Raw genomic sequence first — 18,953 nt, 5'->3', positions numbered from 1 at the left:
CTGAAATAAATAAAGTAAAGATAGCCGTGATGATCGCCAAGATCCGGAACGGATAGGCACTTTAAGAAGAAGAAGTTCTTCAAAATCTTTAATAATGTAACTGTAATATAATGTACTTCACAGGCACTCAAAAGCAGCCATCCTTCTAACAGTCAGTTTTGAGATTTCGAAAATGTTCTTATCTTTCAAAATCTATAATGAGGAAATATGACTAACTACATAGTTTTCACTGGCTGGAAAATATCAGAAACCTTGGAAAGATTGAATTTTTTTTCCAAATTTCCATTTGAAATTCACCGTAAAAACTTACTTTTTTTTAATTTGGCTGGAAAAGTCTGTCGCAGTATAAATGATGACGACATAATTTTCACCCCCTTCCACCCCCACCCCCCAAAAAAATCTCGGAAAATCCCGGAAAATCAACTTTTTTTTTTCATTTTATATCAACGATGTAATAATAGTTATATTTTATAAATTAAATTTCAGGTAATTTTTTACACATTATATTATTATATCCCTTATAATAATTATAATTGTTTGTATTTTATAATTAACATATTAATTTTTATTCTATTTTTCGTACAAATATGATATTTATACAATATGTTTTCATCACTTTATGTGATGTCTTATTAAATTTTTCAATGTTTATTGAACTTTACTTTTTTTATTTTCTTTACATACATTGGTTTAAAAGTTAAAATTTGATTCATTCATTCGACTTCACTGTCAGCTCTGAACATTTTTGTTGCAGGTTGTTTGTCTTCACTTATTAAATCAGTCTCTAAATATACATCTTCAGAATCAGTTTCGTCGTTAGACGTAACTGTATCTTAAATCATTTAAAGAAAGTGTATCCTCGTGTTTTTTTTATAATTATTTATTATAATTAATTAATTATTCAATAGTTTTAAATATTACTTACAATTTTTAATCAAAAAATAATTAAATATGTTTATGGTTAAATCTTTTTTGTTCAAAATACACAAACTATTTTACTTAAAGAAGTATAACGACAGTAAAACCTCGATATAACGGACTACTTGGGGGGGGGTCCGTTAAAGCCGAAAGTCCGTTATATAAAAATATGAAATAAATCAAAATACTTTTTTTTTTTAAATATATATGTACCCTGTAATTATATATATATATATATATATATATATATATATATATATATATATATATATATATATATATATATATATATATATATATAATTATATGTATATATATATATATATATATATATATATAATTATATGTATATATATATATAGATATATATATAATTATATATATATATATATATATACTATTTAAGTAATTGTCTTCGGACATTCGTCGTGAAGTGACGTTGCTGTGAATATCGACGCGCTTGCTGTTGGTAATTAAGTTTTGAACAAGTTTCGTTTGCACTTTCCATATTTGCTGTTTTTCTATGATCAACTCTCTAAAAACAGTTTAACTATTGGATGAATAATCAATAAATGTTGTTAGATCGTCGATATGCGATCGTACCTCTGAAAACTTCATTTTTAACAGTCTTGTTTTGTCGTCTTGTTTGCTATCTTTACTTCCGTCCTCATTTTTAAGGTTCATAACTTCATCTGCTATTTCACTTTCAGTCATGATGTTATACCCAGGATCACCTTCATCTACTTCTAGCGATTGTAAAACATCTTCCTCAGCTACATGTTCCCCGGCATTATTATGTATTGTCCTACAGAAATAAGTAACTTTCAACCCTTCTAAATCTATGTCTGCATCTTGGCCATCAAACAAATTCTTCCAACCATTTTTTAATGTTTACTCTTTCACCTCCTCCCATGCTGCAGCAAAATTAAAAATTGTTAATTTTAAATTGTAAGACCTTAAGTTTTGCAAGGTACGTTGTGCTCTTGTATCTTCTGCATTAACTTCATCGTACAATACAACCATTACTTCGTTTAAAAACTTTCTGCGATATATTCGTTTGGATGCCAAAATTATTCCCTGATCCATGGGTTAAATAAGCGATGTTGTGTTTTTTGGCAAAAACATACACCTGAAGTTTCCATCTTCTAAGCGTAGAATATTTTCAGAGGGGTGAGCAGGAGCGTTGTCTAAAAGCAATAAACATTTCACCTCTTCTGATGGTATTCCCAATTTCTTCTCTTGAAATTTTCTCACTGAAGGTACAATTTCATTGAAAAACCAATTTTTGAAAATATCTGAGGTGAACCATGCCTTCTTAGAGCTATAGTATGAAAGGGGCATATGATGCATTATGTCTTTTACAACTCTAGGTTTGCGAGATTTGCCATCCACTACAGGTATCAATCTACGCGATCCATCAGCGTTAGCACAAAGCAGGGCCAAGATCCTGTCCTTGCTGATTTTTCTACCAGAATCCGATTTTTCATATTTGGAGGCTTGTGCGCTTTCAGGCAAAGTACGCGCCATAACAAACAAGTTTCGTCAACATTGTACATCTGAGATTCTAATATTATTTCATTACTTACTTGCTATATTTGCTATTAATTTTTGCCTAAATGGTTCTGTTTCTTCTTTTGGTGCAGTTGAAGCTTCGCCGTAAATTCTTTTATTCATGATTCCGTGCCTTTTACTAAAGCGCCAGAGCCATCTATCACATATCTATCAGAAATTTCAATTCGACTGCTCGGACCGATCCCACTAGAACGTTGTTACCCATACCATTTTAAGATTGTTTTTTCCAGTGAAGTTTCACGAGCCAATTTCATTCGTTTTCCAAGATTGCTATGCTCTCCTACATCACACATGAATGTAAATTTATTTATTTTGTATTTGTTTTTTTATGTCCGAAAGTTTGCTTTTTTATGCCATATTGATTACATATATGAGACGCATGTGTAATATTAACAGTATGTTTTTATTTTTTTTTACGTTTGACCGGATTTTTTGTCCGTTATATCCGAGGTCCGTTAAATAGAGGTCCATTATATCGAGGTTTTACTGTATATTGCTTTCTAAAGCCACTACACTGAGACTGACGAAATTTTGGAGCGTGGTGCTGAAACAGTTTCCCCTCCACTTTCCTATGTCGATCTTTCGAAAGTACCTTCGTTTCAAATAAGTTTTAATATAAAATTTAGATTTTCATTCAAAATTTGTGCAAATTTAACTTCTTAATGTTTATAAATAATGGAGATATGATTTTTTTTAAATGGTCGCTAGCTTCGTTCCTATTGGTCATAGAAGGTTTTTTTTAATGTGAGTTTTTTTACCAGCTATCCAATGGTTGTACGTACATGTCTGTAGCTTGAAAAATATAGAAGTGATTACAATTATTGTCTATAAGTAAAAAAGCATACCCCTTTTTCAAACGTTTATTTTGTAAATAATTTTGATAATAATGCAATATTCATTTAACTTCTGAGATAGTTTAAGTCTTAAAGAGTCCTATGAAATCCTATGAATGATACTAAATGTGTCTAGCATCATTCATAGGGCAAGTACAATAGTTTAAATAATTAGCCTCGGTGATAAATAAATTAAATAACTTTTAAACTATTTGACCGATCGGGAAGAAATTTCTCACAAATTTAATAGACGTAATTTCTCGATGTTCAAATGTATTAATAACATTTTATTTTGTAAAAAAAATTAATAAAACTTATAAATTAGTGCAAAAAAACTGCGTTTTTGCAAATATCTCCGTAAATTATTTATCAATTTTAATTGAAAAAACGGAAAAATAAAATATAAAATAATAAAATAATATATATAATATACGATATTCTTGTATAAAAAAATGATAGAAATATTGTTTATTTAAAGTATAAGAAAAAAAAATTAAAGACAAAAAATCAAATTGCAACCATAAATTAGTGTTAAAAAAAAAGCAAGGTAAAAATACTAGTACCTTTTTATTTATTCGTCATCTAGTAACCCCCACATATGTCTTAAAAGCTTTAGATATTTGCGAAAAATTTTGCCGTGAAATTGATAATTTTTGCATAACCAGACTGGACTAACATTAAATTAGTGCGAGTCTAAAAATGTAAATACATAAAAATAACGAAAATAAACTAACGAACCCATCTCTACATTGATTAAGTGAACCTTGCATACCAGTTACTTATTAGAATTGGTGTCACGTGGTAATTGTGTTTATCATTTTTGTAAAAATTTATTTGTTACCTTAATTGACGTTTTTTATCATAAGTATAAGTGTGTTTGTTTATAATTATTGATTAGTAATGAAGCTGATCTTAGTATTAATAGACGGAGACAACTGTCAGTTCGTAATAATTGGTGGTGACCACAAAACAATAACTCGAGTTTCTTAACCTAGAAAATTTTAGAATGGGTAACGAGTTTAGAGATTTGGCCGACGATTTAGAAAATTGGATGTCGCGGTTACCGCAAGGTGTGCGGCAAATACCTATTGCTAATATTTCTATCCCAGGTAAGATAGTTTTATAAATATTAAATTGTTCTACTATTGAAAAAATTATTTTAGTTTTAAATTTATAATAATGACTAATAAAAAATAAATTGATAAACTATATTTATAATTCAGGTGAATTTTTATTTGTTAGGATATATTTTTGATCACTTTGCCCATTTTACAAAGATCATATAATCTAAATGAGTAATGTTCAGTGAGAACAGCCTTAGATTATCTGAATTCAGTCTTCTAAGGCTTTCAGAGTATTTTTGTTTAGCAAACCGGAGATCACAATAAACTATTTTATTGCTTTTGGTCTTTTTCAGTAGGCTTCATTAAGTTTTATTTACGGACTTTTTCCACTATTCTGTTTTTTTATATAACACAGAATGATTCTGGTCCGATAAAAAAGCATTAGTTCCTCCTTTAGAAAAACTATGGGCAATCTCGTTGCCACCAATTCCTCTTTGCCCTCGCACATATTACAAACATTTCTTGTTTGTGCCTTGACAGCTTAAGGGACCAAGTTAAAGACTTCAGAGTCTTCCGCAATATGTGCGAAAAATACCTAGCTTTCGATTTATTGGATGGGTCTGTTTCTTGAAACGAGAAACAGACCCAAAACTCAAAGAATTATGTAAAAAATATCAAAGAAAAGCCTTAAAATGGAAGCAACCAAGAAGTCGCATCTTCTTCTGTGTCCTCTATTGGCGAGTACTGTCTCAAAATTTTGTTACTGTACAAGAAAAGTGTGCGCCTTGATGATGAACTGGATCGACATCTAGCAAAAGAACGAGAATATAAAACCGTGTACATCTTATATTGAAAAGACAACCATCCCAGCATGTTTGGCCAGGGTTAACTCATCAATTTCAGTGACAAATTGATGAGTATTCTCCAGAGCCGGCTTGACCATGAGGAAACTTTATGTCCAGTAATAACCAAAAGATAAAATATGTTTTAATTTAATTAAATAATACTTATAGAATATATATATATATATATATATATATATATATATATATATATATATATATATATATATATTCCGAGAAATTTCCGCGGTTAGTACAATTAAACCTAATAAACCTAAAGCTAAGATTAATACTACTGTAAGTATTAGTATTAGTTATTAGTAAGTATTACTATTAAATTAGCATTATTCAATAGTTGAACCGGGTCGATTATTGCGCGGAACTTTCAAAATCCTGTTTGATGTCTTCTTCAGGGCTTCCGAGGTCTCAGTCTCCCGAGTCCCCAGACACTACTACACTGATCACTAATTAATGCATCGGTTCATCTAGTAAAATTCCAACATTGTAGTTAAAACAAGAAACCTTACAGCAATTTTTAGTCTAACCGAAGATAATATTGAATGAAAAAAAAATATTAAATTAGAAGGTGGAGCATCTTTTACCTGCCCCTCTGGTCTAAATTTTCAAAAATGTACTACAATAAAACATTAAAAACTTCGAATTGAATTGTTGCGTGAATGAAACTACATAGTATAGTATCTGAAACAATTTAAATAAGAGAAACTCAAAGCAAATATACTACTCTCCAAAATTAACGCACCACCTAAAATGGACCATGATTTTAAAACTATATTTCTTCTGAACCCTTAATTGGATTTCCATGATTTATTTTTCACATTGTAGGTATATTTCTAGTTAATGACTATAATAATATTAATTAATAATAATTTATTAATAATTATAAAAAATCATTACGATACGTTTATTATCAAAAAAGAAAAGTATTTTCAAAGCATTGCGTGATTTTTTACTCTCCAAAATTAACGCCCGACCTCAACTCTACCATAATTATTAAGCTATTTTTCTTGTGTATCCTTGATTGGATTTCAATAAATTTTTTTGCTCATTGCAGAGCTATTTCTAAGTAATTACGGTATTATTGTTTTCTGGGAGGTGTCAACATTTCACCTAGATACGGGGCGTAAAAATAAATTTGATTTTTCATCTTATTTTGCAACACCCTGTGGAATTTACTTAAAGCAAATGCTACATCTTAATCTTAATACTTTAAAAAAGTTTCATTTTTTTTTCAACATTTTCGTAAAAAAATCATCGATATCTTTATTGTCAAAAAATAAAAGTACGTTCAAAGTGTAACGTGACTTTATTGAATTGTAAAAATTCAACATTTAATTTCAAGAAATCTGAGCCAAGATGATTGTGTTCAGTCAATTACTTTAGCTGATGTAGGCTTAAGTTATCGTGAAATAGGCTTGAGGTTAGGGGTATTTCATATTACAATATCAATTTAACGTTTTCGACAAACAAACGACCATACGAAACGGCGTGGATAAAGAAGAAAAAAACTTACAACACCACGACAAGATCAGTTTATCAGGCTTCGTGCTTTAAGAGAAAGTTTTCTCACAATGAGACATTTACAAATACAAGTGACAAATGTTCATAATATTCAAATTAGTAGAAACACTATATAAAGGCGTCTCGCTGAACAAGATCTGCAAATAAGGATACCAGTCAGAGCTTTAAACGTAAATCACTGTAGAAGTAGATTACAATTTGCCAGAGAGCACCTTGACTGAAATGTTGATGACTGGAAGTATGTGTTGTTCACTGATGAATCGTGGTATTGCTTATATAGCTCAGTGTGAGAGTTAATCGACGGCCAAGAGAACGTTATGCACAGTGTAATATACGACCTATTACTTTATTCAATGGTGGATCTGTAATGGTTTGGGGAGGAATATCTCTTACAGCGCAAACGGACCTTGTTGCTTTACGAAGAGATTTCTTAACAGGTGAAAGGTATATTAGACATTTTGTCTAACCATGTAGTTACATTTGCTCCTTACATAGGAAATAATTATCTTTTAATGAGAATTTGTGTCTCCTGTCTCTCTTGACGACATAGAAGTTATTGTGAGAGAAGTTTGGTATGCAATTGATCAAGACCAAATACGCTGCTTGATTTTATGTATGCCTTGCCGCTGTGAAAAAGTAATTAGATGTAGAGGTGGAAATACTCGTTATTAAGTGTTTTTGGGAAAAGGCAATTGTTAAAGAATATTTAGGTTATATTTTCTTAGGCTTTATTTGTATTAAATGTCAATAAAGTTTATGTAAGTAATGTTTTCGTTGCTTTAAATGTGGATAAAAACTTGTTACATTTCAAGTTCTGTATAATCTTTGATAATAGAGATATCGAAATAATTTTTTCACGAAAATCTTAAGAAAGAACTAATTTATCTCAAAATAATAATAAGATGTAGCGTTTATTTCTAATAAATTCCACAGGATGTTGCAAAAAACGATGAAAAAACACAACTTTATTTTTACACCCCGTATACGGGTAAAACGTTAATATTTTTTAGAAAACATTAGTACATTGATTTACTAGGAATAGACCTATAATATGAAAAAAACATCATCAAAATCTAATCATTCGTTCACAAGAAAAATAGCTTCAAACTTTTGGTACATTTAAGGTGGTGCGTTAATTTTGGGCATTAGTGTAAAATTTTTACACAATACATTGTACAAGAAGAGGTGTCACTTATGGAAACTAAAGTAATTATTAAATTTTTCTCAAGATATAATTTTGATATTTAATTATTAAGACAATTTGTAAAAGCAAAATATGCTCAGAAAAAAATATAAATAATAAATTTGTCTTTATATCATTATATAAAAAATTAAGTTAGCTTTGCGGGACAGCGCAACGTCCCGCGTTACACGGGAAAGGACACGGTACATGACATATGGAAAAGGACGCGATGCGAAACGGGACAAGAATCTATTACACGTCCCGCTGTCCCGCGTGAAACCCTCGTACTATTATTTATTTTATTTATTTCATTTTATTTGTATCGAAAATGAAAAAGCACAGAATGAATAATGTGAGATCATACTTCTTGCAAATTGTGTGAACGCTGGAATAACAGACTTCTACAGCACATCTTCCACGCTTCTTTTCAGATATTTTATGGCTAAAAATGGTAGGTTAAGGTATTTTTCACACCGCACAATAATGGTTTTAGTTTACAAATAAAAGTTGAAGTTTATGTGATACATTTTTTTAAGGGGACACATGAGGTTTCTGCTTAGTATTGATAAAATTAATAGATAAATTCTACTCATACGCTAAATTTTATTCATAAACCTTACAAAAAACTCTCAACAGTTAATTATTAACAGTAGTAGGCCAACGAAGTATTAAATTATAAAATTCGTTGTATTGTTTTTTAACAAATACGAAACATTTTTTGATGTCCTCCATTTTTTTCAATTTGATGGACACTTTTCCTAATGGATGTGCAGGTTTCGACACTAAAACAATACCAATTTTTCTAGGCTTTTGCAGCTAAAATGTTTGAAGGCGCCATATATAAAGTAGGAAGCAGCAACAATCCCCCTTTCTCCACTCTTGTAAATAAACTGTGAAAACTGTGAAATAACTGTTGTTATTGATATGCAGTTTTTCTTATATAAAGTAGGCCATCAGTCTTTAAAATTCATCAGATCTTCTGTTTTTACTTCTTTTACAGAAAATGTTTTTATGTTACTGCTGGTTATACTCATTTTTGTTATTTGAAAGAGCGTAAAAGTTATATCGAATTTTCTCAAGTTTCTCTTAACAGTTGCAAAATCCCTATCACAGGTGAGAAAAAAAAATGCCATCTAACTAGGAAATAAGTGAAAGAAATAATAAGTTAGACTTACTCACAATCAATTTAATTTAACTAATCGGACGACCGGTTTCGCTTTCTATAATATGCAAAGCATCATCAGGTCACGATACAAAGTTAAAATGCTGAAAACAATAATCCCATATTAGGGTGTTGTCTAATAAAGATAAAAAACATAGGTAGGTGATATAAATTATATAAATTACAGTAATTATGCCAATATTACATGTCTGTGGTTTTATAAATGAATAAAAATAATAATAATAAGATGTTTAAGCAGACAAGGTAAGACCCACAAATTGGTAACATCGTCTATTAAACTGTAATGAATCAATAAATAAATAAACATTACTTACATGCCGGTACTCTATTAATTGATGGTTGAAAGAACATGGTTCAAACTATCTTGGATTGTTGATTGGAGAATTCAGGTTAACTATTGTAATTGTTTAACGGTAAACTGGGAAGTTCTTGAGGAGACAGATTTTATCCAATGAAGTAGAGATAGGTGGAATGTATTGTTTGTTTTATGAAAGTAATGTTCTATACCATTAATTTCTTTAAAGTTATTTAAGTTTATTCTAGAGATATATTTATGAAATGTGTGTTATTTATTGAGATTTTATGTTTTGTTCTGGAAGGTGACAGTTGTAAGACAATGAATAGGAATGGATGTACAGATTGTGTGGGTGTGCAATTGTATAATCATGTAGTTATCAAAATTTCTTTGATAAAGTTGTTGAAATATCTGGCAAATTACTGCAAAGTCCAGAGATTTTTATGTTAAAATTAAATTAAGACACTTTTACACACACAGAAACACACAGAAAACACTTTAAAAAACGGGGGACGAAACAAACATTTAATTTAAAATAAAAGGAGAGGATTTCAAAAGGACTACATTTCTTACTAGGAGACAATGAGTTTTTTATGTGCTGTATATCAGAATTTTAGAGGTAAACTTGACAAATGTAGGTTAAAGTGTGACAGTTCTTCTTCTATTTTAATTGCTGTAAGTTAAGTTATCCAGTTGATAAACTGGATAACTTAACTTACAGCAATTAAAATAGAAGAAGAACTGTCACACTTTAACCTACATTTGTCAAGTTTACCTCTAAAATTCTGATATACAGCACATAAAAAACTCATTGTCTCCTAGTAAGAAATGTAGTCCTTTTGAAATCCTCTCCTTTTATTTTAAATTAAATGTTTGTTTCGTCCCCCGTTTTTTAAAGTGTTTTCTGTGTGTTTCTGTGTGTGTAAAAGTGTCTTAATTTAATTTTAACATAAAAATCTCTGGACTTTGCAGTAATTTGCCAGATATTTCAACAACTTTATCAAAGAAATTTTGATAACTACATGATTATACAATTGCACACCCACACAATCTGTACATCCATTCCTATTCATTGTCTTACAACTGTCACCTTCCAGAACAAAACATAAAATCTCAATAAATAACACACATTTCATAAATATATCTCTAGAATAAACTTAAATAACTTTAAAGAAATTAATGGTATAGAACATTACTTTCATAAAACAAACAATACATTCCACCTATCTCTACTTCATTGGATAAAATCTGTCTCCTCAAGAACTTCCCAGTTTACCGTTAAACAATTACAATAGTTAACCTGAATTCTCCAATCAACAATCCAAGATAGTTTGAACCATGTTCTTTCAACCATCAATTAATAGAGTACCGGCATGTAAGTAATGTTTATTTATTTATTGATTCATTACAGTTTAATAGACGATGTTACCAATTTGTGGGTCTTACCTTGTCTGCTTAAACATCTTATTATTATTATTTTTATTCATTTATAAAACCACAGACATGTAATATTGGCATAATTACTGTAATTTATATAATTTATATCACCTACCTATGTTTTTTATCTTTATTAGACAACACCCTAATATGGGATTATTGTTTTCAGCATTTTAACTTTGTATCGTGACCTGATGATGCTTTGCATATTATAGAAAGCGAAACCGGTCGTCCGATTAGTTAAATTAAATTGATTGTGAGTAAGTCTAACTTATTATTTCTTTCACCTTTTGAAATGGACTCACACAAGCAACACATTCATGATTAGGAAATAAGTGTATAATTTTCGAAAATCTAACACTATCCGTTAGAGAGATAAGCTAAATATGGACATTTGTTATTTTGCTGTAATGCAATGTAATTACGTGTGTATACTCATATTCTTCCAAAAATCAAATTTACGGAAAAATGGACTTGTTTCTGCATATAGCGACTCATTTGTTCCATCATAACATGTATTATCCGTCATGCGGTTCAGATCCTTTTATATAAAAGGTCTTTTATCAGATTTAGCCTAAGTCTCCTAGCCTCGAAGCTTACCATCGGCCTTTTTGTGAAAGTATCATGCGCTGTTTTATAATGTTCTCTTTGCTCCTGTACTAGGCATTTTATGTGCCGAAGATGGCAGCTTTTTGGTACACGATTTTCGCGAAATGTGCCCTATTTTTAAATCTTCTAGCAAATCAAGTCCTCTACTATAAAAAGATTATGAAAATAAATGTCATATGGTAGTCTTTTTTAATATAACATTATTGAGAAAGGCGTAAAAGCTTGTCCAAAATTTTATTCGTAATTTTTGGTCTTAATGATTTTTTTTTCTTCGATATAGTTCGCAGTTTACTAGATATCCTGATTTGATATTCAAATCCCACGTTTTGTAACCACGGGTTATTGACTTGCCACGAATAAATTTCTTACAAGAATGACATCCATAATATTTTATCATACTTAATCTGACGACTGGGGTGATAATGTTCTAAGAATTTATTTTTCAGTTAATCCATAAATGGACAAAATTTTCATATTTTCTCCTTTTCTTTTATATGTCTACTTGGGCAATTCAATAATATAGGTTTTCCGTCAACACCAGATGGATACTCACAGACCCGAAAACATTTTATTTTATTTTCTGTATACTTTCAGGTCTGAAAATTTTTTAATAATAAATAACGAGAAGTTTCTTTAATAAAAAAAGTAAAACGCCATCGTCAAAATACGTTTTAAAAAGTTGAGGTATTGATAGATTTTAATATTGAGAATAATCTGGGATTGTAAAGTCTCATATTCATTGTTGAAGGTTACCAGAAATCCACTAAGTTGTTTTTTTTTCCAGAACGGTTGTTTAATGTCCCTTCGTCATCTTATTCCCTGTATTTTTATTGGTTAAAACAGTGATTCCCAACCTGGGGGCGATCGCCCCCCGGGGGGCGATTTGGGATATTCAGGGGGGTGATAGAGCGAAGGGGCCGATATGGGGGGCGACAGAGAAAAGGGGGCGATAAGGGGGGCGTTTAGCATCCGGAAAACGAGAAATGGGTAATTGAGAAAAATAAGAAAAGAGGAAAAAAAAATACAATACTTTCGATCGGATATCCATAGGATAATAAAAAGTAAATATATGTATACCAATGCAGGTAATAATAACACAAACATCTCGTCTAGTCACAGATCTTATCGAACACGAGGCGTCACAATATTAGAATCATTATTAGTCACAATGTTAGAATTCGGACAGAGACGTCGACGCGTGGCAATATAATTATTTATTGAGAATTGCGAGATAGTGTTTTTATTCTTTGCCTTCTCAATAAGTTGTAATTAATTACTCTTTTATTTTGCTCTCAAAATGTCAGCACCTAAAAAAAAAGTGCCGGCAGTACTCAACGGAGTATTTGAAATATGGATTCATTGAATTGTCAGGAAATAAGAATCTATTGTGTGTCTCATTTGTGCAAAATCTTTGTCAAACGAATCCATGAAGCCGCCTCGTCTTATGGATCACTTGAAGACGATTCATCCAGAGAAGTCAGACAGACCCGTCCAATATTTTGCGGTGAGTAAAAGTCTTTTGTTTGTAGGATGTAATTTTTCCATGTACAGTTACAATCATTGACAAGTTTACAGACTTACGTATCTAGGAGCCTATTTTTTAAATTTTTACCCCGTTTAAATGCACCTTTTACGTCAAAAGTATTACAATGTAAAAATTAAAGTGTAAACTATTTAGTGATCGTAACTGTACCTAGGTATCAACATATTATAATTATTTTTACTTTCTATTACCAAAAGTCAGACTGAAAGAAAACCTTTTTTAAACTTTATTACCATTACTTATAATAATTAAAGTGAATGTGTATTTCTTTCGTTTACAGGAGCTCAAGGCAAAGTATGAAAGGCGAGTTACTGTTGGGTCATTGATTGCAAAGGCTACCAAGAAAAACGACAAGGGTTTACTTGCTTTCTACAAAGTATAATTCTTAATAGCAAAAAGTGGCAAGCCGCACACAATTGGAGAAGAACTCATCCTCCCAGCTGTCAAAGAGATAGTTGATACTATGTCAGGCCAGCCAAGTAACAGATGCAGTTCCTCTCAGCAATAATACTGTCTCCAGAAGGATTGATGAAATGGAAGCGAATGTCGAAGATGTTCTCTGCAACAAATTGAAAAGCAGAGAATTTACTGTGCAACTTGACAAGAGTACCCTGAGTGACAGTACAGCTTTGCTGCTGTTATATGTCCGATTCATTGACGATAATGGAGAAATGTAATGATTGTAAAAATTGTTTGTCTTTAAATTTGTCTGGCTAATTGGCTCGGCCAAGGCCATCAAACTAAATATAAAAAAAAAATGGAGAAATGGCCGAGGAAATACTATTTGTTAGAAGTCTGATTACTGATACAAAAGGATCTTCCATATTTGAGGTCATTAAGAGATTTTTTGAGAAAAAAGAGATTCCCGTATTAAATTTGATCGCCTGTGCTACTGACGGTGCAGCAGCAATAACAGGACGCCATGTGGGATTTATTGCACATCTGAAACAAGCAGTACCTGGAATTTTGTGTGTTCACTGCGTCATTCACAGAGAGCATTTGGCTGCCAAGAATTTGAGTGGGAGGTTGTACGATTCTCTTCGACTTGTGATAGATGCGGTAAATAAAATTAAAGCAAAACCAAAGAATGATCGAATATTTCGTACACTTTGTGAAGAAAATGATGAGATATTTAATACATTGCTACTACATACGGAAGTCCGCTGGCTTTCTAAAGGCAATTGCTTAAGGCGGTTCTTCAGTCTCATGGATACTGTTATTGAATTTCTTAATACTACTGATCCCACACTGATTACAGAACTACGAGAGAAGCGAAATGGCATCGCTTACTTATCAGATATTTTTAAAAATTAAATGAAATGAACCTGCAACTACAGGGGAAGAACATAAATATGGCCAAAGTGAAGGAAGTAGTCGGAGCATTCATTGACAAACTATCTATTTTTGAAGCAAATATGCAGAGAAGAGAGAGAAGAAAATATGCACCAAATTCCCAACTTGAAATGTTCTTGTGGTAATTCTGAGGATCTTCAAACATACTGCCTCCACCTTCAAACACTGAAAGAAGATCTGCAGTCCCGATTCCAAGATTTGACTAGTCTGAAAGTGCCAACTTGGTTTATCAATCCTTTCAGCGTGGAAGTTTCAACGGTATGTTCTTCTCTTCAAAAAAAAAGATTTGAGACATGATGTTGAAATTGAAAGTTTGTTTCGGGAGTGTGGGTACGAAAGATTTTGGCCGCGGATAAAAGAAGTGTATCCAATCTTGTGAAATGCAATCAAATTATTATTATTGGCATTCCCCACAACATATCTATTGGAGAAAGGTTTTAGTTCTGTGTGTATATTGAAAAACAGACAAAGAAATAGGCTCGACATAATAGAAAGAGGGGATTTGAGGTTGTTATTAACCAACATTGAGCCAGACATAAAGAAATTATGTGAGAGACACCAGGCACAAGGAAGCCATTAACAATTCTTTTACACACATATAACCATTTATCATTTTACGAAATGTAAAAATAAATAAATATGGATACTTACCTTTTGTATAGATTCATTATTTGTTTCAATTTAATTGGGTGGGAGGGGGGTGGGGGGGCGATTGTAGTATTCATAACTGGTGAAACCTGTCTAAGGGGGCGATCATGGGAAAAAGGTTTGGAACCACTGGGTTAAAACATGTGAGCCTGGAGGATCAATAAAGATAGAATCTACTTTTGTTGATATGTTATTTATTAAAATGATTCTTGTAAGTCAAAACCACTTCTAAAACAAAAGTACCACTTTTCAGTTACTGTGAATATAGAAAAGCCTAACTTTACAGTATGGTAACGATATGTAAAATATAAGGTCTTTATATTGTAGCATTTTTGAAAATATCGTTAGAATATACGTAAAAATTTAATTCGTAGGCATAATACATAATATGTAGAGGAGTAATTCTAACACTACCTTCTTCTATGGCTTCAGTGGGACAAGTGCACATAATTCCCACACAAGCTAGTCTTTGAACTTTTGTATTTTTGTTATTGCCTTTTTCTGCTCTGTTTTGTACCACCAAACTTAGCATAAGTAGTTATATCTCTAAGAAACCGTAAATTTGGGATACTTAACCTCTTCCAAAATTCATGGTCGGAATTGAAATGTCAAATTACTATTATTAGTAAATAAAACAAGTATCATTTTATTCGGATTTACTAAAAATGCTTCTTTCAGAACTAGTTACCAGTGTTTTCAAAGATGGGTGCGTGAGTGTTTTTTCATTCCCAGTCACACCCACTCACGTTTACTTAATTTCATATTTTTGTGAGTGATTTATTGTGTAGTGAGTGATAAAGTGATCTAAAATAAGTCACTCTATTAACTCACGTTTAAAATAATTGAGTAAGTGACGTATTTATTATTAAATTATTTCCTTTATTATTTTCACAAAGCATGTCGCTCTACAATAATCCATTTCAAACTAATTGCAGTTATATTTGATTTGCTTTGTATAGTTATGACCAACTAATGCTGCAATATATTCGATTTAGTTGTTATTAACGTTGAAATCTATACAAATTTTGTAAACTGTTAAATACAGTTATAATATTAAAATTAATATTTTCACAAATAAAGATGCAGTTTGAATGTTGTGTTATAATCGAGGCAATGAAGCATTAAAAAGGCCAAAACCTACCAAATTTTTGCAGTAGGTTGGATCTCATTAAAACTTTTTGAATTCGATTCGTATGGGTGTCAGGAAATTGTGTCATCAAAAACGATGAATGGTAAATGAAAATTGCATTATTGAACAAGGAAAATACATTTAATAAAGTGCATTTCGAAGTAATGATACAAAAAGGGTAAATTTTTAAGTCGGAAATAATTAACGGAAATTAATTCAACGTTAATATTTGAGAATTTTGGAGTTACTGAACGCTAATATCATTACCGCGATGGACGCCGGGGCACTTGGTGCACCTGGTCCTTGTCTTTTTAAAGTTTGTCGAAATTAGATACAAAATTACTACAACCTTGTTAATCACGAGTATTTAAGATCGTCTGCAATGCAATTAGATGCACAAATTACAGGAGATGAGGCCCTTTCTAGTCATCAGATGTTTTGCACACTATCGCTACCATCATATTAGTATCCAACGACCCCTAAATCCCCGAGTTAAGAACTTACACTGATATTATAACGAAGAACCAAGTGCACGTACCACACACTATCGCTGACATGTTATTAGTGTTCAACATACCCAAAAACCACCGAGTTTGTACTAATTTTTTATCGAATTTCCAAAAAACTCAACGAGACGAGGTCCGTCTTGGGCACCTGGAGCCTAGCACACCATCTAAGACATAATATTAGTATTCAGCGATACCAAAAACCCCTGAGTGATAAGTTTGCGTTGATTTGTATCAGATTTCCACAAAACTCTAGGAGATGAAGCCTAGTTGCACCATATTCATAGTCATTATATTCGTGTCCTGTGATCGCAAAAATCAGCAAGTATTAATATTAAACGTATTTCCGTCAATTATTTATGAATTACAAACTTATCGTTTTTCTTTGCATTTTTCATTTAGCATTTTCCTTGGTAAATAATGCAATTTTCATTTCCACATCATCATTTTTATGCACAAAATTTCCTGACACTCTGACAAAAAGGAATTTAATGCAATATGTTTCATTGAGATTCACCCAACTGCAAAAATTTGGTAGGTTTATTACTTTATTGAGTTGCCTATTATTAAATAAAGTTTTATTAGTAGATAGGCTATAGGTCTTTGAGCACACCCCATAAAAATCGCAGCCCCTGCAACCCCCGGTCGTAAGTGCCAAACGGCTTAACGTAGGATGACGACGAGGGCTCGTTGGAAAGTTTCTAGTGGTCCGATCGTGACGTAAGAGGGCTCGTTGGAACGGAAAGGAACGGTAAATACGTTGAGACAGAAAACAAAGATAACGGCATTGCAAATGGGCGCTAGAACGTATCTTCGTTACTATTGATTTGATTTTGACATATGGGGTGTCAGATGAAAGCGTTGGTGACACAGACACACACGTTTGACTTATGTGAACGTTCAGTATGAACATTTTTCTTCTTCTTTTTCGTATAGTGTCTAAGAGAACGTGACAGTCGTCGCAGAACGTGAAATATCACGTGAAATGACGTGACATTCGACGCAGGACGTAACAGTTATGTGTCAGTCAACGCAAGACGTCGCTTGACATACATAGAGTAATGGAATTTAAATAAAAGAACAACAACAACATAAACAATGTATGTTTTATTAAACGAACAACCATTAAGAAGGAGCCCAGCAACCTTTATTCGTATATAGTCACAATTTTGTTTAACAAAGTTTTTAATTGTTTTAATAGGCCCTCGTCAGGGCAGGGTATTCCAAAAAGTTCCCAGCTAAACGTTCCTGCTGCTGCAACTTTACGTGTGTATTCGCTATACGTATAATAGGTATTGTTCTGAAAAAACGTAAATAAACCCATCTGTATAGCGGAATGCTGATTATTTTATCTGGTAGCCTGGGGAAAGAGATAATTATTGGTCCACGGTTTCAGACATCTTCAGCTTCATTAAATTCAGTTGTCAAGATATAAGAGTTGTCATTGTATAATAAATACGTTTGGCCGCTGTTTGCTTGAAACAAGGCATTTATTTTGGACCTCGCAGGTATAGAAGGAAACATAAAACGTTTTTGAATTTTTAAGTTGAGAAAAGATGCAGCGTAATACTGATTATTGCTTATAGTTACCAAGTGTCCTTCGGAATTCTGAAAAACGTATGAAACGTGCGTAGACCTCAACTCTTTGGGAAGATAATCGGTAATTAATTCAGGATGTGCTGGAAGGCGCATCTCATTTAAATCAAACTTCCATATATACGGGCCAGATCCAACGTACATTCGATAATTTAAAAACTGAGGAGATGTAGCTAGAAACATGAAATCGGGATACTGAATTAGACATATGTTTTGTATTGCAGGTGTTGCTCGCAAATAGGTCCTGTGTTTTATTGTAGGTGTTTTTGGCACATGACTCCTATTTTGCGAAATTGTTGTTTGCGCTTGCCTAATTGGTGTTGTTGTTGGTATGTAAGAGGGAGCTGTTTTTGGTCCATATAGAATACTCATTGACTTTTTATCATTATCACCGAAACTTGTTACATCTTGTTGATACCAAACATACATAATAGACGAGTCAATATTGCTGTGTTCTAGTCCGAGAGAATGCCCAATTTCATGCATTAGGACAGCAAAAAAATTGGTTTCACTATCAGGAGCTCCTACATACCATTGTTCATTATAGGCGAGCGGTTTACCCCTCAAAAGACGCTTAGAAACAGAATATACCGACTAAAATTCTTTTTGCATTTCTAATGAACCAAACCTTTTTTATTCGATTCTATATATTTTTCCAAGATGAAATGTATTTTTTTTAAATTTTTACAAGTGGGCCGGCAAT

General features: G+C 32.0%; 1 protein-coding gene across 1 annotated transcript in view; it reads left to right on the top strand.

Moving 5' to 3' along the window:
* The first annotated feature begins 4,118 nt into the window (after nt 1–4,118).
* The window catches only part of LOC140440801 (PI-PLC X domain-containing protein 3-like), a 29,214-nt gene continuing 14,379 nt past the window's right edge, over nt 4,119–18,953 (top strand). The window contains exon 1 of the mRNA XM_072531164.1: nt 4,119–4,432. Within this exon, the coding sequence (XP_072387265.1) occupies nt 4,330–4,432 (103 nt within the window). The 5' untranslated portion in view covers nt 4,119–4,329. The remainder of the gene's footprint in view (nt 4,433–18,953) is intronic.

This window comes from Diabrotica undecimpunctata, chromosome 5 (assembly GCF_040954645.1).
Source record: "Diabrotica undecimpunctata isolate CICGRU chromosome 5, icDiaUnde3, whole genome shotgun sequence".
Taxonomy (NCBI): Eukaryota; Metazoa; Arthropoda; class Insecta; order Coleoptera; family Chrysomelidae; genus Diabrotica; species Diabrotica undecimpunctata.
Note: the sequence above shows the minus strand (reverse complement) of the source record. Positions and strands in the feature narration are given on the sequence as shown.